Source organism: Lampris incognitus, chromosome 18, assembly GCF_029633865.1.
Source record: "Lampris incognitus isolate fLamInc1 chromosome 18, fLamInc1.hap2, whole genome shotgun sequence".
NCBI lineage: Eukaryota > Metazoa > Chordata > Actinopteri > Lampriformes > Lampridae > Lampris > Lampris incognitus.
Window position 1 is genome coordinate 43,232,665 of NC_079228.1, and position 17,460 is coordinate 43,250,124.

General features: G+C 43.0%; 1 protein-coding gene across 1 annotated transcript in view; it reads left to right on the forward strand.

The window, feature by feature from the left end:
* Positions 1–17,460, forward strand: part of rims2b (regulating synaptic membrane exocytosis 2b) — a 214,459-nt gene that overhangs the window by 152,204 nt on the left and 44,795 nt on the right. The window contains exons 21-22 of the mRNA XM_056298085.1: positions 5,726–5,748; positions 7,934–8,025. Of these exons, the coding sequence (XP_056154060.1) occupies positions 5,726–5,748; positions 7,934–8,025 (115 nt within the window). The remainder of the gene's footprint in view (positions 1–5,725; positions 5,749–7,933; positions 8,026–17,460) is intronic.

Here is a 17,460-nt window from a genome sequence, read left to right on the forward strand (position 1 = left end):
ACAGTACAGTAGTGTAGAGGTGCAGTTAGTAGACATACTAATGACTGTACCACATGATAACATCAGCCAGTACTGTTGTGTAGAGGGGCAGTTAGTAGACATACTAGTGACTGTACCACATGATAACATCAGCCAGTACAGTTGTGTAGAGGGGCAGTTAGTAGACATACTAATGACTGTACCACATGATAACATCAGCCAGTACAGTTGTGTAGAGGGGCAGTTAGTAGACATACTAATTACTGTACCACATGATAATATCAGGCAGTACAGTAGTGTAGAGGGGCAGTTAGTAGACATACTAATGACTGTACCACATGATAACATCAGACAGTACAGTAGTGTAGAAGGGGCAGTTAGTAGACATACTAATGACTGTACCACATGATAACATCAGCCAGTACAGTTGTGTAGAGGGGCAGTTAGTAGACATACTAATTACTGTACCACATGATAATATCAGGCAGTACTGTAGTGTAGAGGGGCAGTTAGTAGAAATACTAGTGACTGTACCACATGATAACATCAGACAGTACAATTGTGTAGAGGGGCAGTTAGTAGACATACTAATGACTGTACCACGTGATAACATCAGACAGTACAGTTGTGTAGAGGGGCAGTTAGTAGAAATACTAATGACTGTACCACATGATAACATCAGACAATACAGTAGTGTAGAGGGGCAGTTAGTAGACATACTAATGACTGTACCACGTGATAACATCAGACAGTACAGTTGTGTAGAGGGGCAGTTAGTAGACATACTAATGACTGTACCACATGATAACATCAGACAGTACAGTTGTGTAGAGGGGCAGTTAGTAGAAATACTAATGACTGTACCACATGATAACATCAGACAGTACTGTAGTGTAGAGGGGCAGTTAGTAGACATACTAATGACTGTACCACGTGATAACATCAGACAGTACAGTTGTGTAGAGGGGCAGTTAGTAGACATACTAATGACTGTACCACATGATAACATCAGACAGTACAGTAGTGTAGAGGGACAGTTAGTAGACATACTAATGACTGTACTACATGATAACATCAGACATTACAGTAGTGTAGAGGGGCAGTTAGTAGACATACTAATGACTGTACCACGTGATAACATCAGCCAGTACAGTTGTGTAGAGGGGCAGTTAGTAGACATACTAATGACTGTACCACGTGATAACATCAGACAGTACAGTTGTGTAGAGGGGCAGTTAGTAGACATACTAATGACTGTACTACATGATGACATCCGACAGTACAGTAGTGTAGAGCAGTTTTTCCCAACCCAGTCCTCAAGGACCCCCTATTTTACAGATTTCCATTATAACCCTGCATAAGTAGCCCTGCTTGTACTCACACAACCAATCATCTCATAGCACTTAATTATATAAGGTGTGCAAAATCTGACATGATTCATTGCTGATTGGTTGAATAACTAAAAACAGGGACCTATTCAGGGTTGCAAAGAAAATTGGCAGAATAGTGGGTCTTTGAGGACTGGGTTGGGAAACACTGGTGTGGAGGGACATTTAGTAGACATATTAATGACTGTAGTCAAACTTTGTGTATGAGAAAGAAAATTTATGTCGCATTGTTTTAATTTTGCTTTATGTTGTGTGACTTTTTTTGTTTTGTTTTTGTTTTGTTTTTTCTATGTGTGTCTACCTGTCTGTTTGTCTGCATGTCTTTCATGTTGTCTGTCTGACATGTTGTCTGACCTTTCTGCCATGTCTGTATGTGTGTGTTTTATCTGTCTGTGTGTCTACGTTAATCAGACCCAGACAGACGATCAGCAACACCCGGGGGGACCCGGAAAGGCAAGTCGTGTGTGTGTGTGTGTGTGTGTGTGTGTGTGTGTATTAGCAGTGCAGGCGTGTAGGGCGGTAGTAAAGATCCCTGTGTTACACTAGTTAATGTACGGTATGTTGCTGTAGTAGTTAGTGATGTGTCACAGCAACCTGGAGGAAACATCTATAATATTTTATAATGTTTCTCTACTGTGATGCTGCAGCAGCTGCACACAGTACTACAACTTCCTGCTATTGTTCTTGCTGTGGTTGTTTTTCTCTGTCCATTTCATTGGTTATCTATAAAGCAGATGTTATGACACATTTATTATGAGACTGTGTTAGCGTGAATTATCTTGACTAGGCCAGAAAGACTGTAGAATGATCGTGACTAGGCTAGAAAGACTGTAGAGGCAAGAAGGACTGTAGAATGATCTTGACTAGGCCAGATAAAGACTGTAGAATGATATTGACTGGGCCAGAAAGACCGTAGAGTGACCTTGACTAGGCAAGAAAGACTATAGAATGATCTTGACTAGGCCAGAAAGACTGTAGAATGAGCTTGACTAGGCAAGAAAGACTGTAGAATGATCTTGACTACGCCAGAAAGACTGTAGAATGATCTTGACTAGGCCAGAAAGACTGTAGAATGATCTTGAGTAGGCCAGAAAGACTGTAGAATGAGCTTGACTAGGCCAGAAAGACTGTAGAATGAGCTTGACTAGGCAAGAAAGACTGTAGAATGAGCTTGACTAGGCCAGAAAGACTGTAAAATTATCTTGACGAGGCCAGAAAGACTGTAGAATGATCTTGAGTATTCCAGAAAGACTGTAGAATGATCTTGACTAGGCCAAAAAGACTGTAGAATGAGCTTGACTAGGCAAGAAAGACTGTAGAATGATCTTGACTAGGCCAGAAAGACTGTAGAATGACCTTGACTAGGCAAGAAAGACTGTAGAATGATCTTGACTAGGCCAGAAAGACTGTAGAATGATCTTGAGTATTCCAGAAAGACTGTAGAATGATCTTGACTAGGCCAGAAAGACTGTAGAATGATCTTGAGTATTCCAGAAAGGCTGTAGAATGATCTTGACTGGGCCAGAAAGACTGTAGAATGAGCTTGACTAGGCCAGAAAGACTGTAGAATGAGCTTGACTAAGCAAGAAAGACTGTAGAATGATCTTGACTACACCAGAAAGACTGTAGAATGATTGTGACTAGGCCAGAAAGACTGTAGAATGATCTTGAGTATTCCAGAAAGGCTGTAGAATGATCTTGACTAGGCCAGAAAGACTGTAGAATGAGCTTGACTAGGCAAGAAAAACTGTAGAATGAGCTTGACTAGGCCAGAAAGACTGTAGAATGATCTTGACTAAGCCAGAAAGGCTGTAGAATAATCTTGACTAGGCCAGAAAAACTGTAGAATGATCTTCAGTAGGCCAGAAAGACTGTAGAATGATCTTGACTAGGCAAGAAAGACTGTAGAATGAGCTTGACTAGGCCAGAAAGACTGTAAAATTATCTTGACTAGGCCAGAAAGACTGTAAAAGGATCTTGACTAGGCCAGAAAGACTGTAGAATGATCTTGACTAGGCCAAAAGGACTGTAGAATGATCTTGACTAGATAAAGATGTTTAGATAGAATGTTCTATACTTGGTAAGACTCTCTCTCTATCAGTAAATATGCTCTCTGTGCTGACATGCAGAGGTCACATGGCAGGACCAGCAGAAGAAAACAGCCAATGGTATGTTTCCAGGTCTTAACCACACCTGCTCGCTGCCAGGTAGCTCCTCCCCTTAGAATTTTCTTGGATCCTTGTAATGATTGAAGAAGTGATGTCATCAGTGGAAGAAGTAAGGAAGGATCTCTGGTCAGTCAGTCCATGGTGTTTTTTTACCACCATATACAGATCAGAGATCAGAGTATGACCTTACGTTTAAGAAAAAATAAGGCAGGATTGTTTCTTTAGTCTCGCAGCAGCTTTTCAAGCTGAATGTTTAAGAGGTAGCAGTCGTCTCAAGGATCCAGTTAGCTCCAGATGATGTTAGCTTCTGTACTACAGAGGAGCTGAGCTGCTCTTAGCCTGCTGTGTATGTTGTGTGTTAGCTTGTTATGATGCTGTGACATGACTTCCCCCCCCCCCCCACACACACACACATACACACACCTCCTGTATACCCAGATTGACACACACAGATATCAGGAGAGGTTGGTATACGTCATCTGGGCAGGTTCCCACCAAACCACTGAGGCTGACACACAGGAGGGTTCAGTGCGTTTGTTCAAATAAAGAATCTTCTTGGAGTCAATGTTGAATCTTCACCTTCAATAATTGACTTGATAAAGTTGGTGTGGCTCTATTTTTCAGCTAACAATGACAATAAAAAGAATATCTGTTCAAAGAACTTGCTTCATTATGTAACCAGTATGTTAGTACTGCTACTAATAAAAGAGGACACAACTACAACATCCATCCATCCTTTCTTCATCCATCCATCATCCATCATTTAACCATCATGCATCCATTGTTTATCCATCCATCCTCTATTACACCACACATCCATCCATCCATCTCTCTGTGTCTTATATGTGTTTTCATGACCTACATTGCATTTGCTTGGTTGTTTCCTGCATGTCTTTATTCTTCCATCTGTCCATCCAACCATCAATCCATGTGTCGAACCATCCGTGTGCTGACTGCAGGAGAGACAGAGCCACACAGTGAAGGTAGAGATCATCCATCCCACATGCTGAGCTTCCCTGTGGGGTCAGCTAATGTTCTGCTCTCTCTCTGTCTCCCCCTTGTAACAAACACACACACAAATACAGCCGTGGTGAGCCTGATGAAGGTTATGAATGTGAGACAAGATGAGAAGGTTTAGGAATGTGTTAGTGAAAAAGAAGATGGATGATAGTGATGATGATTTTATGCTAAATGTCATTGTGATGACGAGGATGATTGAACGGAAGATGTGATATGGTAGATGATGATGATAGTGATAATGGTTAAAATTGTCTATGTGAAGAAGATGAGGATGGTAATGATGATAGTGATTATGGTTAAAATTATGAATTTGATCATGACACAGCAAACCCAGGCATACAAGTTTGGATTCTCCCAGACACGTTATGTAGTTTCATCTGACATTCTACTGGTGGTGCACAAGGGCACAGTCACACACATGGTCTTATCTCTCCACCTCGTATACAAGTGCCAGATTGACATTAAACAGACTGGAAGCTCACCCGAGAAACCGTTTTTTTACATACTTTCTGGATTGATAGAGTCACTTGGACCACTCACTGACCTGTCCAGGTCATCATCACCGTTAATCACAGGCAGAAGATATCATCTCATCTCCACAAGACAGAGATTGACTACCAGACGATGGACACAAGACAATGACTTGAACTGACCAATTCAAGCCTCCGTCTCTCTCTCACTCCCTCGCTTGCTCGCTGTCTCTCTCTCTCTTTCTCTCTCTCTCTCTCTCTCTCTCTCAGTCTATCTCATATGTTATAATCAAACATTACTTTTGAACGCTACAGGAATGAAGAACACGTTTTATTGAGGGCCTTCTTGATCCTCCAATCTCCCTCTCTCTCACACACACACACACACTCTCTCACTCTTTCTCTCACATCACATTAAGCGACTGGGCCGCGCTTTCTGTAGGTGGGATGATAAGATGGCAGGTGGGCAGTGTTTATCACTCAGAAATGAGGCAGAGAGCTTGGGAAGGTAATTCTAAATAATACATGAATGGCAGTGCATGTGACGCATCTGAGCTGTCGTGATGCCAGCGTTGTCCCGTAGAATCATGGAAAAACCTTCCAGACTGGCAGCTGCACCCTGTCCCATATGGCTTCATGCTGAATGACATCACTGTTGAATTAATAAACTCTCTCTCTGTCTCTCCCTCTCTTCCCTCAGGTGGAATGAAGGATCAGTCTAAGGTGAGCTGTTCAGATCTAATAATACACAATCATGTGTGAATAGTAGACTAGACAGAGGGACCGAGCAGTGAATGATGTGCAGCAGGTTAGGGTGATCAAGGGTAGAGGTGGAAATGTGCTGACAAGCAAGGAGAGTGTGCTGAGAAGGTGGAAGGCATACTTTGAGGAGCTGATGAATGAAGAAAATGAGAGAGAGAGAAGGTTGGATGATGTGGCGATAGTGAATCAGGAAGTGCAGTGGCTTAGCAAGGAGGAAGTGAGGGCAGCTATGAAGAGGATGAAAATTGGAAAGGCAGTTGGTCCTGATGACATACCTGTAGAGGCGTGGAGATGTTTGGGAGAGATGGCAGTGGGGTTTTTAACTAGATCATTTAACACAATCTTGCAAAGTGAGAGGATGTCTGAGGACTGGAGAAGAAGCATACTGGTACCGATTTTCAAGAACAAGGATGATGTGCAGAACTGTAGCAACTACAGAGGTATAAAGTTGATCAGCCACAGCATGAAGATATGGGAAAGAGTAATAGAAGCTAGGTTAAGAGGAGAGGTGACGATCAGCAGCAGCAGTATGGTTTCATGCCACGAAAGAACACCACAGATGTGATGTTTGCTTTGAGAATGTTGGTGGAGAAGTATAGAGAAGGTCAGAAGGAGTTACATTGTGGATTTAGAGAAAGCATACGACGGGTTGCTGAGAGAGGAGGTGTGGTATTGTATGAGGAAGTCAGGAGTGGCAGAGAAGTATGTAGGAGTGGTGCAGGATATGTATGAGGGCAGTGTGACAGTGGTGATATGTGTGGTAGGAATGACAGATGGGTTCAAGGTGGAGGTGGGATTACATCAAGGATCGGCTCTGAGCCCTTTCTTGTTTGCAATGGTGATGGACAGGTTGACGGATGAGATCAGGCAGGAGTCTCCGTGGACTATGATGTTCATGGATGACATTTTGATGTGTAGCAAGAGTAGGGTGTAGGTTGAGGAGAGCCTGGAGAGGTGGAGGTATGCACTGGGGAGAAGAGGAATGAAAATCAGTAGGAGCAAGATGGAATACATATGCATAAATGAGAGGGAGGACAGTGGAATGGTGAGGATGCAAGGAGTAGAGATCAATCATGAAGGCATATGCATTTAAATACTTGAGGTCAACTGTCCAAAGTAATGGGGAGTGCAGGAGAGAGTCGAAGAAGAGAGTGCAGGCAGGGTGGAGTGGGTGGAGAAGAATGTCAGGAGTGATTTGCGACAGAAGGATACCAGCAAAAGTTAAAGGGAAGGTTTACAAGATGGATGTGAGACCAGCTATGTTGTATGGTTTGGAGACAGTGGCACTAATGAAAAGACAGGAGGTGGAGCTGAAGGTGGCAGATTTGAAGATAAGATTTTCATTGGGAGTGATGAAGAAGGACAGGATTAGGAATGATTATATTAGAGGTACAGCTCAGGTTGGACGGTTTGGAAACCAAGCAAGAGAGACATGTGGAGGAGAGATGCTGGGTATATTGGGAGAAGGATTCTGAATATGGAGCTTCCAGGGAAGAGGAAAAGAGGAAGGCCAAAGAGGAGGTTTATGGATGTGGTGAGGGAAGACACGCAGGTGGTTGGTGTGACAGAGGAAGATGCAGAGGACAGCAAGAGATGGAAACGGATGATCAGCTGTGGCGACCCCTAACGGGAGCAACCAAAAGTAGTAGTAGTAGTAGTAGTAGCAGTAGTAGTAGTGTGAATAGTAAAGCTAGCCATGTATATCTGAATATTCAGATACTTGTTAGCAGGTTGATATATGAACATAATTTCAATATTAGGATGTTTGGTTTGTTTTCTGCACAGCCACATCACCAATTTTTTTATATATAGTTGTTTGACTAACTGTCCTGTAGCATAGCCTAAGTGATTTCCACACCAAATGAGCTGAGTCCTTCTGAAACAGTTTTTATTTCCAAGTAAAAGAGAACAGCAGAGGACTGAAACAAAGAAAATGAGACTAGCAGTGGAGATTCTTATTGAGCGTACACATGAAGGGTATTCGAATCCTGATGGGGAGTTAAATTACACTTCGACACCTGGTCGAGTTTGTTTTCTAATCTGCTGGCATGTGTAGCTAGGCTACTGGCATTAATGGCAGTACACGTGTACAACTCCACCGTTGTCTTTCACATTTTGTCTCTATCCGTGTCTCTCATCCCTTAAGTCTTCAGACAGTGATGTCAGCAACGTGTCGGCCGTGTCCAGCGCTTCTCGCCTTAGCAGTACCTCTGAGGCTCGCCCTCCACGCAGGATAAGGTAGGAAGAGCTGCCAATCACAAAGACACTGTCAATCCCATTCAGTCACAGAACAGACATTTACTTGTACAACCGCTGAAGTCTGGAGAACCTCTGAAGTCTCTAGAGAACCCCTGAAGTCTCTAGAGAAACCTGTCAGTTTTCCGTGGTGGCTGGAATTTGGACTGCACCCAACGCACACTTATATGGGCGCTGGTACAAAGCTGAATATGAGAACTTATTTAAACAGAGAAGATATTACATTTTATCAGGGATGTTAGCTAGAGAGATAGTACTTCATTGGTTTTCACATTTTGTACAGAACCTCACATACAGTAAATACATATACACATACTCACTATATAACATACATAGAGAACAGGAAGACAACAAGACATTAACACAAGAATTGCTACTGGTAGTTTAATAAAGTGGTCACAGAGATGGATCTATACACTATATGTACAAAAGTGTTGGGACACCTGGCCATTACACCTACAGGAGCTTTTATGACATCCCATTCTAAATCCATGGGCATTAATATGGAGTTGGTTCCCCCTTTGCAGCTATAACAGCTTCCACTCTTCTGGGAAGGCTTTCCACAAGATTTTGGGGTGTCTGTGGGAATTTTTGCCCATTCATCCAGAAGCGCATTTATGAGGTCAGGCACTGATGTTGGACGAGAAGACCTGGCTCGCAATCTCCATTCTAGTTCATCCCAAAGGTGTTCGATGGGGTTGAGGTCAGGGCTCTGTGCGAGCCAGTCAAGTTCTTCCACACCAAACTCACCCAATCATGTCTTAATGCGGTGGTTCCCAACCTGGGGGCGCAGACCAGTTAGACTGGCTGTCACAATAAAAACAAAGCCCACAATATACTCCATGTACACCAGGACTTTAGACTGGCTATCACAAGCACCGCACCCGACATCCCATCCCTGGTCACAGCCATGCAAGCCCAAGGTGGCCATTAATTTCTGAATGAATAGGATGGCACACACTCAGTAAAATGTGTAAGCAAGAAGTTATTGGTATTGTGACTGTGTGAGCCAAATAACACACACTGCCTGTCAAGAACAAACAAACAAACAGTGTTGTTAATTTATGAATGAACAGGATGGTACAGACTCAGTAAAAATATTACTGTTAGAACCAAAATAACACATAAGCCTACGGTCTGTCAAAAAACTGTTCACAACTTTACAGGATGTGCACGTGGAAGTCAGATGTCAGTACAGTACAGATATGATGTTTCAGTGAGCCTGAGTCAGGTCACAACAGTATAGATGTGATGTTTCAGTGAGCCTGAGTCAGGTGACAACAGTACAGATGTGATGTTTCAGTGAGCCTGAGTCAGGTGACAACAGTACAGATATGATGTTTCAGTGAGCCTGAGTCAGGTGACAACAGTACAGATGTGATGTTTCAGTGAGCCTGAGTCAGGTGACAACAGTACAGATGTGATGTTTCAGTGAGTCTTAGTCAGGTGACAACAGTACAGATATGATGTTTCAGTGAGCCTGAGTCAGATGACAACAGTACAGATGTGATGTTTCATTGAGCCTGAGTAAGATTACAACAGTACAGATGTGATGTTTCAGTGAGTCTGAGTCAGGTGACAACAGTACAGATGTGATGTTTCAGTGAGCCTGAGTCAGGTGACAACAGTACAGATGTGAGGTTTCAGTGAGCCTGAGTCAGGTGACAACAGTACAGATGTGATGTTTCAGTGAGCCTGAGTCAGGTGACAACAGCACAGATGTGATGTTTCAGTGAGCCTGAGTCAGGTGACAACAGTATAGATGTGATGTTTCAGTGAGCCTGAGTCAGGTGACAACAGTACAGATGTGATGTTTCAGTGAGCCTGAGTCAGGTGACAACAGTACAGATGTGATGTTTCAGTGAGCCTGAGTCAGGTGACAACAGTACAGATGTGAGGTTTCAGTGAGCCTGAGTCAGATGACAACAGTACAGATGTGAGGTTTCAGTGAGCCTGAGTCAGGTGACAACAGTACAGATGTGATGTTTCAGTGAGCCTGAGTCAGGTGACAACAGTACAGATGTGATGTTTCAGTGAGCCTGAGTCAGGTGACAACAGTACAGATGTGATGTTTCAGTGAGCCTGAGTAAGGTGACAACAGTACAGATGTGATGTTTCAGTGAGCCTGAGTCAGGTGACAACAGTACAGATGTGATGTTTCAGTGAGCCTGAGTCAGGTGAAAACAGTACAGATGTGATGTTTCAGTGAGCCTGAGTCAGGTGACAACAGTACAGATGTGATGTTTCAGTGAGCCTGAGTCAGGTGACAACTGTATAGATGTGATGTTTCAGTGAGCCTGAGTCAGGTGACAACAGTATAGATGTGATGTTTCAGTGAGCCTGAGTCAGGTGACAACAGTATAGATGTGATGTTTCAGTGAGCCTGAGTCAGGTGACAACAGTATAGATGTGATGTTTCAGTGAGCCTGAGTCAGGTGACAACAGTATAGATGTGATGTTTCAGTGAGCCTGAGTCAGGTGAAAACAGTACAGATGTGATGTTTCAGTGAGCCTGAGTCAGGTGACAACAGTATAGATGTGATGTTTCAGTGAGTCTGAGTCAGGTGACAACAGTACAGATATGATGTTTCAGTGAGCCTGAGTCAGATGACAACAGTACAGATGTGATGTTTCATTGAGCCTGAGTAAGATTACAACAGTACAGATGTGATGTTTCAGTGAGTCTGAGTCAGGTGACAACAGTACAGATGTGATGTTTCAGTGAGCCTGAGTCAGGTGACAACAGTACAGATGTGATGTTTCAGTGAGCCTGAGTCAGGTGACAACAGTACAGATGTGATGTTTCAGTGAGCCTGAGTCAGGTGACAACAGCACAGATGTGATGTTTCAGTGAGCCTGAGTCAGGTGACAACAGTATAGATGTGATGTTTCAGTGAGCCTGAGTCAGGTGACAACAGTACAGATGTGATGTTTCAGTGAGCCTGAGTCAGGTGACAACAGTACAGATGTGATGTTTCAGTGAGCCTGAGTCAGGTGACAACAGTACAGATGTGATGTTTCAGTGAGCCTGAGTCAGGTGACAACAGTACAGATATGATGTTTCAGTGAGCCTGAGTCAGATGACCACAGTACAGATGTGATGTTTCATTGAGCCTGAGTAAGATTACAACAGTACAGTACAGATGTGATGTTTCGGTGAGCCTGAGTCAGGTGACAACTGTATAGATGTGATGTTTCAGTGAGCCTGAGTCAGGTGACAACAGTATAGATGTGATGTTTCAGTGAGCCTGAGTCAGGTGAAAACAGTACAGATGTGATGTTTCAGTGAGCCTGAGTCAGGTGACAACAGTACAGATGTGATGTTTCAGTGAGTCTTAGTCAGGTGACAACAGTACAGATATGATGTTTCAGTGAGCCTGAGTCAGATGACAACAGTACAGATGTGATGTTTCATTGAGCCTGAGTAAGATTACAACAGTACAGATGTGATGTTTCAGTGAGTCTGAGTCAGGTGACAACAGTACAGATGTGATGTTTCAGTGAGCCTGAGTCAGGTGACAACAGTACAGATGTGAGGTTTCAGTGAGCCTGAGTCAGGTGACAACAGTACAGATGTGATGTTTCAGTGAGCCTGAGTCAGGTGACAACAGCACAGATGTGATGTTTCAGTGAGCCTGAGTCAGGTGACAACAGTATAGATGTGATGTTTCAGTGAGCCTGAGTCAGGTGACAACAGTACAGATGTGATGTTTCAGTGAGCCTGAGTCAGGTGACAACAGTACAGATGTGATGTTTCAGTGAGCCTGAGTCAGGTGACAACAGTACAGATGTGATGTTTCAGTGAGCCTGAGTCAGGTGACAACAGTACAGATGTGAGGTTTCAGTGAGCCTGAGTCAGGTGACAACAGTACAGATGTGATGTTTCAGTGAGCCTGAGTCAGGTGACAACAGTATAGATGTGATGTTTCAGTGAGCCTGAGTCAGGTGACAACAGTACAGATGTGATGTTTCAGTGAGCCTGAGTCAGGTGACAACAGTACAGATGTGATGTTTCAGTGAGCCTGAGTCAGGTGACAACAGTACAGATGTGATGTTTCAGTGAGCCTGAGTCAGGTGACAACAGTACAGATGTGATGTTTCAGTGAGCCTGAGTCAGGTGACAACAGTATAGATGTGATGTTTCAGTGAGCCTGAGTCAGGTGACAACAGTACAGATGTGATGTTTCAGTGAGCCTGAGTCAGGTGACAACAGTACAGATGTGATGTTTCAGTGAGTCTGAGTCAGATGACAACAGTATAGATGTGATGTTTCAGTGAGCCTGAGTCAGGTGACAACAGTATAGATGTGATGTTTCAGTGAGCCTGAGTTAGGTGAAAACAGTACAGATGTGATGTTTCAGTGAGCCTGAGTCTGGTGACAACAGTACAGATGTGATGTTTCAGTGAGTCTGAGTCAGATGACAACAGTACAGATGTGATGTTTCAGTGAGTCTGAGTCAGGTGACAACAGTACAGATATGATGTTTCAGTGAGCCTGAGTCAGATGACAACAGTACAGATGTGATGTTTCATTGAGCCTGAGTAAGATTACAACAGTACAGATGTGATGTTTCAGTGAGTCTGAGTCAGGTGACAACAGTACAGATGTGATGTTTCAGTGAGCCTGAGTCAGGTGACAACAGTACAGATGTGATGTTTCAGTGAGCCTGAGTCAGGTGACAACAGTACAGATGTGATGTTTCAGTGAGCCTGAGTCAGGTGACAACAGCACAGATGTGATGTTTCAGTGAGCCTGAGTCAGGTGACAACAGTATAGATGGGATGTTTCAGTGAGCCTGAGTCAGGTGACAACAGTACAGATGTGATGTTTCAGTGAGCCTGAGTCAGGTGACAACAGTACAGATGTGATGTTTCAGTGAGCCTGAGTCAGATGACCACAGTACAGATGTGATGTTTCATTGAGCCTGAGTAAGATTACAACAGTACAGTACAGATGTGATGTTTCAGTGAGCCTGAGTCAGATGACAACAGTACAGATGTGATGTTTCGTTGAGCCTGAGTAAGATTACAACAGTACAGCACAGATGTGATGTTTCAGTGAGCCTGAGTCAGATGACAACAGTACAGATGTGAGGTTTCAGTGAGCCTGAGTCAGGTGACAACAGTACAGATATGATGTTTCAGTGAGCCTGAGTCAGGTGACAACAGTACAGATATGATGTTTCAGTGAGCCTGAGTCAGGTGAGAGCAAGCCTACTCTGTTGGGTTTTTAAAAGAAAAAAAATGTTAAGGTTATACAAGAGAAGAGACATTTAAACACTGATGTTCTGAGGATGGAAACGAGACATTAATTGAAGATACAGGTGGAAAAAAACTATAATTGTTGTTAATTTTTGCAAATAAATATCTGGAATGAATCACTTGTCTCTTGGTGTGTGTTTGTATTTGTGCGGGCTTGGGGAGGGGGGGTCTCAGCTTATCTTACAAACAGGTAGGGGTGGCTCCAAGGAAAAAAGGTTGGGAACCATGTCATAATGGACTTTGCTTCGTGCACTGGGACACAGTCATGCTGGAACAGAAAAGGGCCCTCCCCAAACTGTTCCCACAAAGTTGGAAGCATAGAATTTTCCAAAATGTCTTATTATGCTGAAGCATTAAGATTTCCCTTTCTGGGAACTAAGGGGTCTAGCCCAACCTCTTAAAAACAACCCCATACCATCGTCCCTCCTCCACCAGACTTTACAGTTGGCACAATGCAGTCAGGCAGGTAACATTCTCCTGGCGTCCGCCAAACCCAGACTCGTCCATCAGACTGCCAGACAGAGAAGTGTGATTCGTCACCCCACAGAACACGTTTCCACTGCTCCAGAGTCCAGTGGCAGCGTGCTTTACACCACTCCATCCGACGCTTGGCATTGTGTTTGGTGGTGTAAGGCTTGCATGCAGCTGCTCGGCCATTGAAACCCATTCCATGAAGCTCCCGGCGCACAGTTTTTGTGCTGATGTGAATGCCAGAGGAAGTCTGGAACTCTGCAGTTATTGAGTCAACAGAGCGCTGGAGACTTTTACGCACTATGCGCCTCAGCACTCCTTGACCCCGCTGTGTGACTTTACGTGGTCTGCTGAGTTGCTGTTGTTCCTAAACGCTTCCACTTTTCAATAATACCACTTCCAGTTGACCGTGGAATATCCAGTAGGAAAGAAATTTCACTAACTTATTGCAAAGGGGGCATCCTATGACAGTACCATGCTTGAATTCACTGAGCTCTTCAGAACGACCCATTTTTTCACACATGTTTGTAAATGCAGACTGCATGGCTAGTTACTGGATTTATACACCTGTGGCAGTGGATCTGAATGAAACACCTGAATTCAATGATTAAGAGGTGTGTCCCAATACTTTTGTACATATAGTGTATCAGGCCCCAGATGTCGACTGAAGTGCCACACACCATTGGTTTCAGTGGCAACATGACCAAGCATTCTTGAGCATCTATCTTAGGTCCTCTAATCAAGCAACCACTTATCAATGCTGTCGTTCTATGAGATTTTCTCTTTTTCTGTTCCTCTGGTCAGAAAAAAGAAAAACAAACCCGCTCGGTTCCACGAAGTCCAACTCGCCCGAATAAAAAGAAGAGATTTTACACAATTGGTCCATATCCATACTTTAAAGGAAATTGATCACAATTTCCCACTTTATTGATACCTGGATATACACTACCGTTCAAAAGTTTGGGATCACCCAAACAATTTTGTGTTTTCCATGAAAAGTCACACTTATTCACCACCATATGTTGTGAAATGAATAGAAAATAGAGTCAAGACATTGACAAGGTTAGAAATAATGATTTGTATTTGAAATAAGATTTTTTTTACATCAAACTTTGCTTTCGTCAAAGAATCCTCCATTTGCAGCAATTACAGCATTGCAGACCTTTGGCATTCTAGCTGTTAATTTGTTGAGGTAATCCGGAGAAATTGCACCCCACGCTTCCAGAAGCAGCTCCCACAAGTTGGATTGGTTGGATGGGCACTTCTTTGAGCAGATTGAGTTTCTGGAGCATCACATTTGTGGGGTCAATTAAACGCTCAAAATGGCCAGAAAAAGAGAACTTTCATCTGAAACTCGACAGTCTATTCTTGTTCTTAGAAATGAAGGCTATTCCATGCGAGAAATTGCTAAGAAATTGAAGATTTCCTACACCGGTGTGTACTACTCCCTTCAGAGGACAGCACAAACAGGCTCTAACAGGTACTATTTAATGAAGATGCCAGTTGGGGACCTGTGAGGCGTCTGTTTCTCAAACTAGAGACTCTAATGTACTTATCTTCTTGCTCAGTTGTGCAACGCGGCCTCCCACTTCTTTTTCTACTCTGGTTAGAGCCTGTTTGTGCTGTCCTCTGAAGGGAGTAGTACACACCGGTGTAGGAAATCTTCAATTTCTTAGCAATTTCTCGCATGGAATAGCCTTCATTTCTAAGAACAAGAATAGACTTTCGAGTTTCAGATGAAAGTTCTCTTTTTCTGGCCATTTTGAGCGTTTAATTGACCCCACAAATGTGATGCTCCAGAAACTCAATCTGCTCAAAGAAGTGCCCATCCAACCAATCCAACTTGTGGGAGCTGCTTCTGGAAGCGTGGGGTGCAATTTCTCCAGATTACCTCAACAAATTAACAGCTAGAATGCCAAAGGTCTGCAATGCTGTAATTGCTGCAAATGGAGGATTCTTTGACGAAAGCAAAGTTTGATGTAAAAAAAATCTTATTTCAAATACAAATCATTATTTCTAACCTTGTCAATGTCTTGACTCTATTTTCTATTCATTTCACAACATATGGTGGTGAATAAGTGTGACTTTTCATGGAAAACACAAAATTGTTTGGGTGATCCCAAACTTTTGAACGGTAGTGTATGTTGTAGGGATACTTCATTAGCAGCCATGATCTTGAGCGAGTCTTGAGCTGTAGAGTTGTCTGCTGGTGATATCACTGCAGAACAGATGGTGAACTGACATCTCATGTAGTGCTTATTTGCATTTTATTATAAATTCAGTTCAATTCAATGTATTGTCATTAAAACAATGTGCAGGCACATGTTAAAAATGAAATAAGGGCTGCGGCTTTGCCAAACAGTGCAAGAGAGGCATAGACCAGCACGGCAAACACAGCATAAGACATACACAGATGAAGACCAAAAGCTAAAAATAAGTTAATGAAGAGCATGACTACAAAATATTTAAAAATACCTACAGACATTCAGTGGGTGGCCAGGTTCAGGTGGGCAACAGCTTGGGGAAGGAAGCTGTTTTTGAGCCTGGTAGTGCGGGCTCTGAGGCTCCTGTAGCGCCTCCCAAAGCACAGGGGGAGAACAGTCCATGGTTGGGGTGGGCGGGATCTCTGCTGACGCAGCCTATTTCAGTCTAAACCAGTTACAGTCGCAGCAAACCAGGAAATGCGTGTAGTTTTCACATTCACATTGTCTCACAGTGATGTCACTGGTGGAAACTTTTCTGCTTAATTTCAGCGGCATTCCAGAGACACAGTCAGTGTGTTGTTATCCTACAACATATGGATATAACATTAATGTTGAAAATTGGGATAGTTTCCTTTTAAAATGTCTCATATTCATACTTTACCACAGCATGTTTCATATTACAGTGATATGGTAATGTCTTATATTAATACTTTAGCCTGTCTCTTTAAGCATGCATTATACTAATACTTAAGCATGTCTCATATTGATAATTTACTTTAACATGTTTCATATTACATAGCATGTCTAATTTTAATTCTGCAATGTCTCATACAATACTTTAGCACGTCTCACATTGATATTTAAACATGTCTTGTGAATTACTTAAGCTCTGCTCACATGTCTCATATTAGTACTTGAGCATGTTTAGCCTGTTGTGTGTGTGCAAGCATGCTGTGTCTACCTTCTCTCTTCATTTGTGTCTCTTCCTGTCCATCATGTGTTACTGCATGCATCCTGTGCTGTTGTCCTACTGGCTGACAACAGTCGCTCGGAGGCTCTGGAGGGCCAATCAGAGGAAGGGGCAGGGGCTGGGGCGGGAACATTTGGAACTCAAGAAGTGGCGGCAACAGAAGGGGGCAGAACTGAATTAGACAAGGGTGAAACATTTGAAGGAGAAGAAGGAGAGGAGGAGGAGGAGCCTGGGCCACCAAAGTAAGAAACCAACCACTCCACAAACTGGACTGGATAGAACGGTTGTCATGGACCATCTATCACTTGTCCACCACAAAGCTCTTTTTCCCTTCTGGTCTCTTCATCTTCTGTCTTTATCTTAATCTTCTCTCTTCATCCTCTCTTCTCCTCTTTCTCTCATAATAATAATAATAAAAAACTTTATTTATATATCACCTTTAAAAACAGAGTTTACAAAGTGCTTGACAGACAGCAAAAGCAGAATACTCAGAAGCAATATATCAGAAAG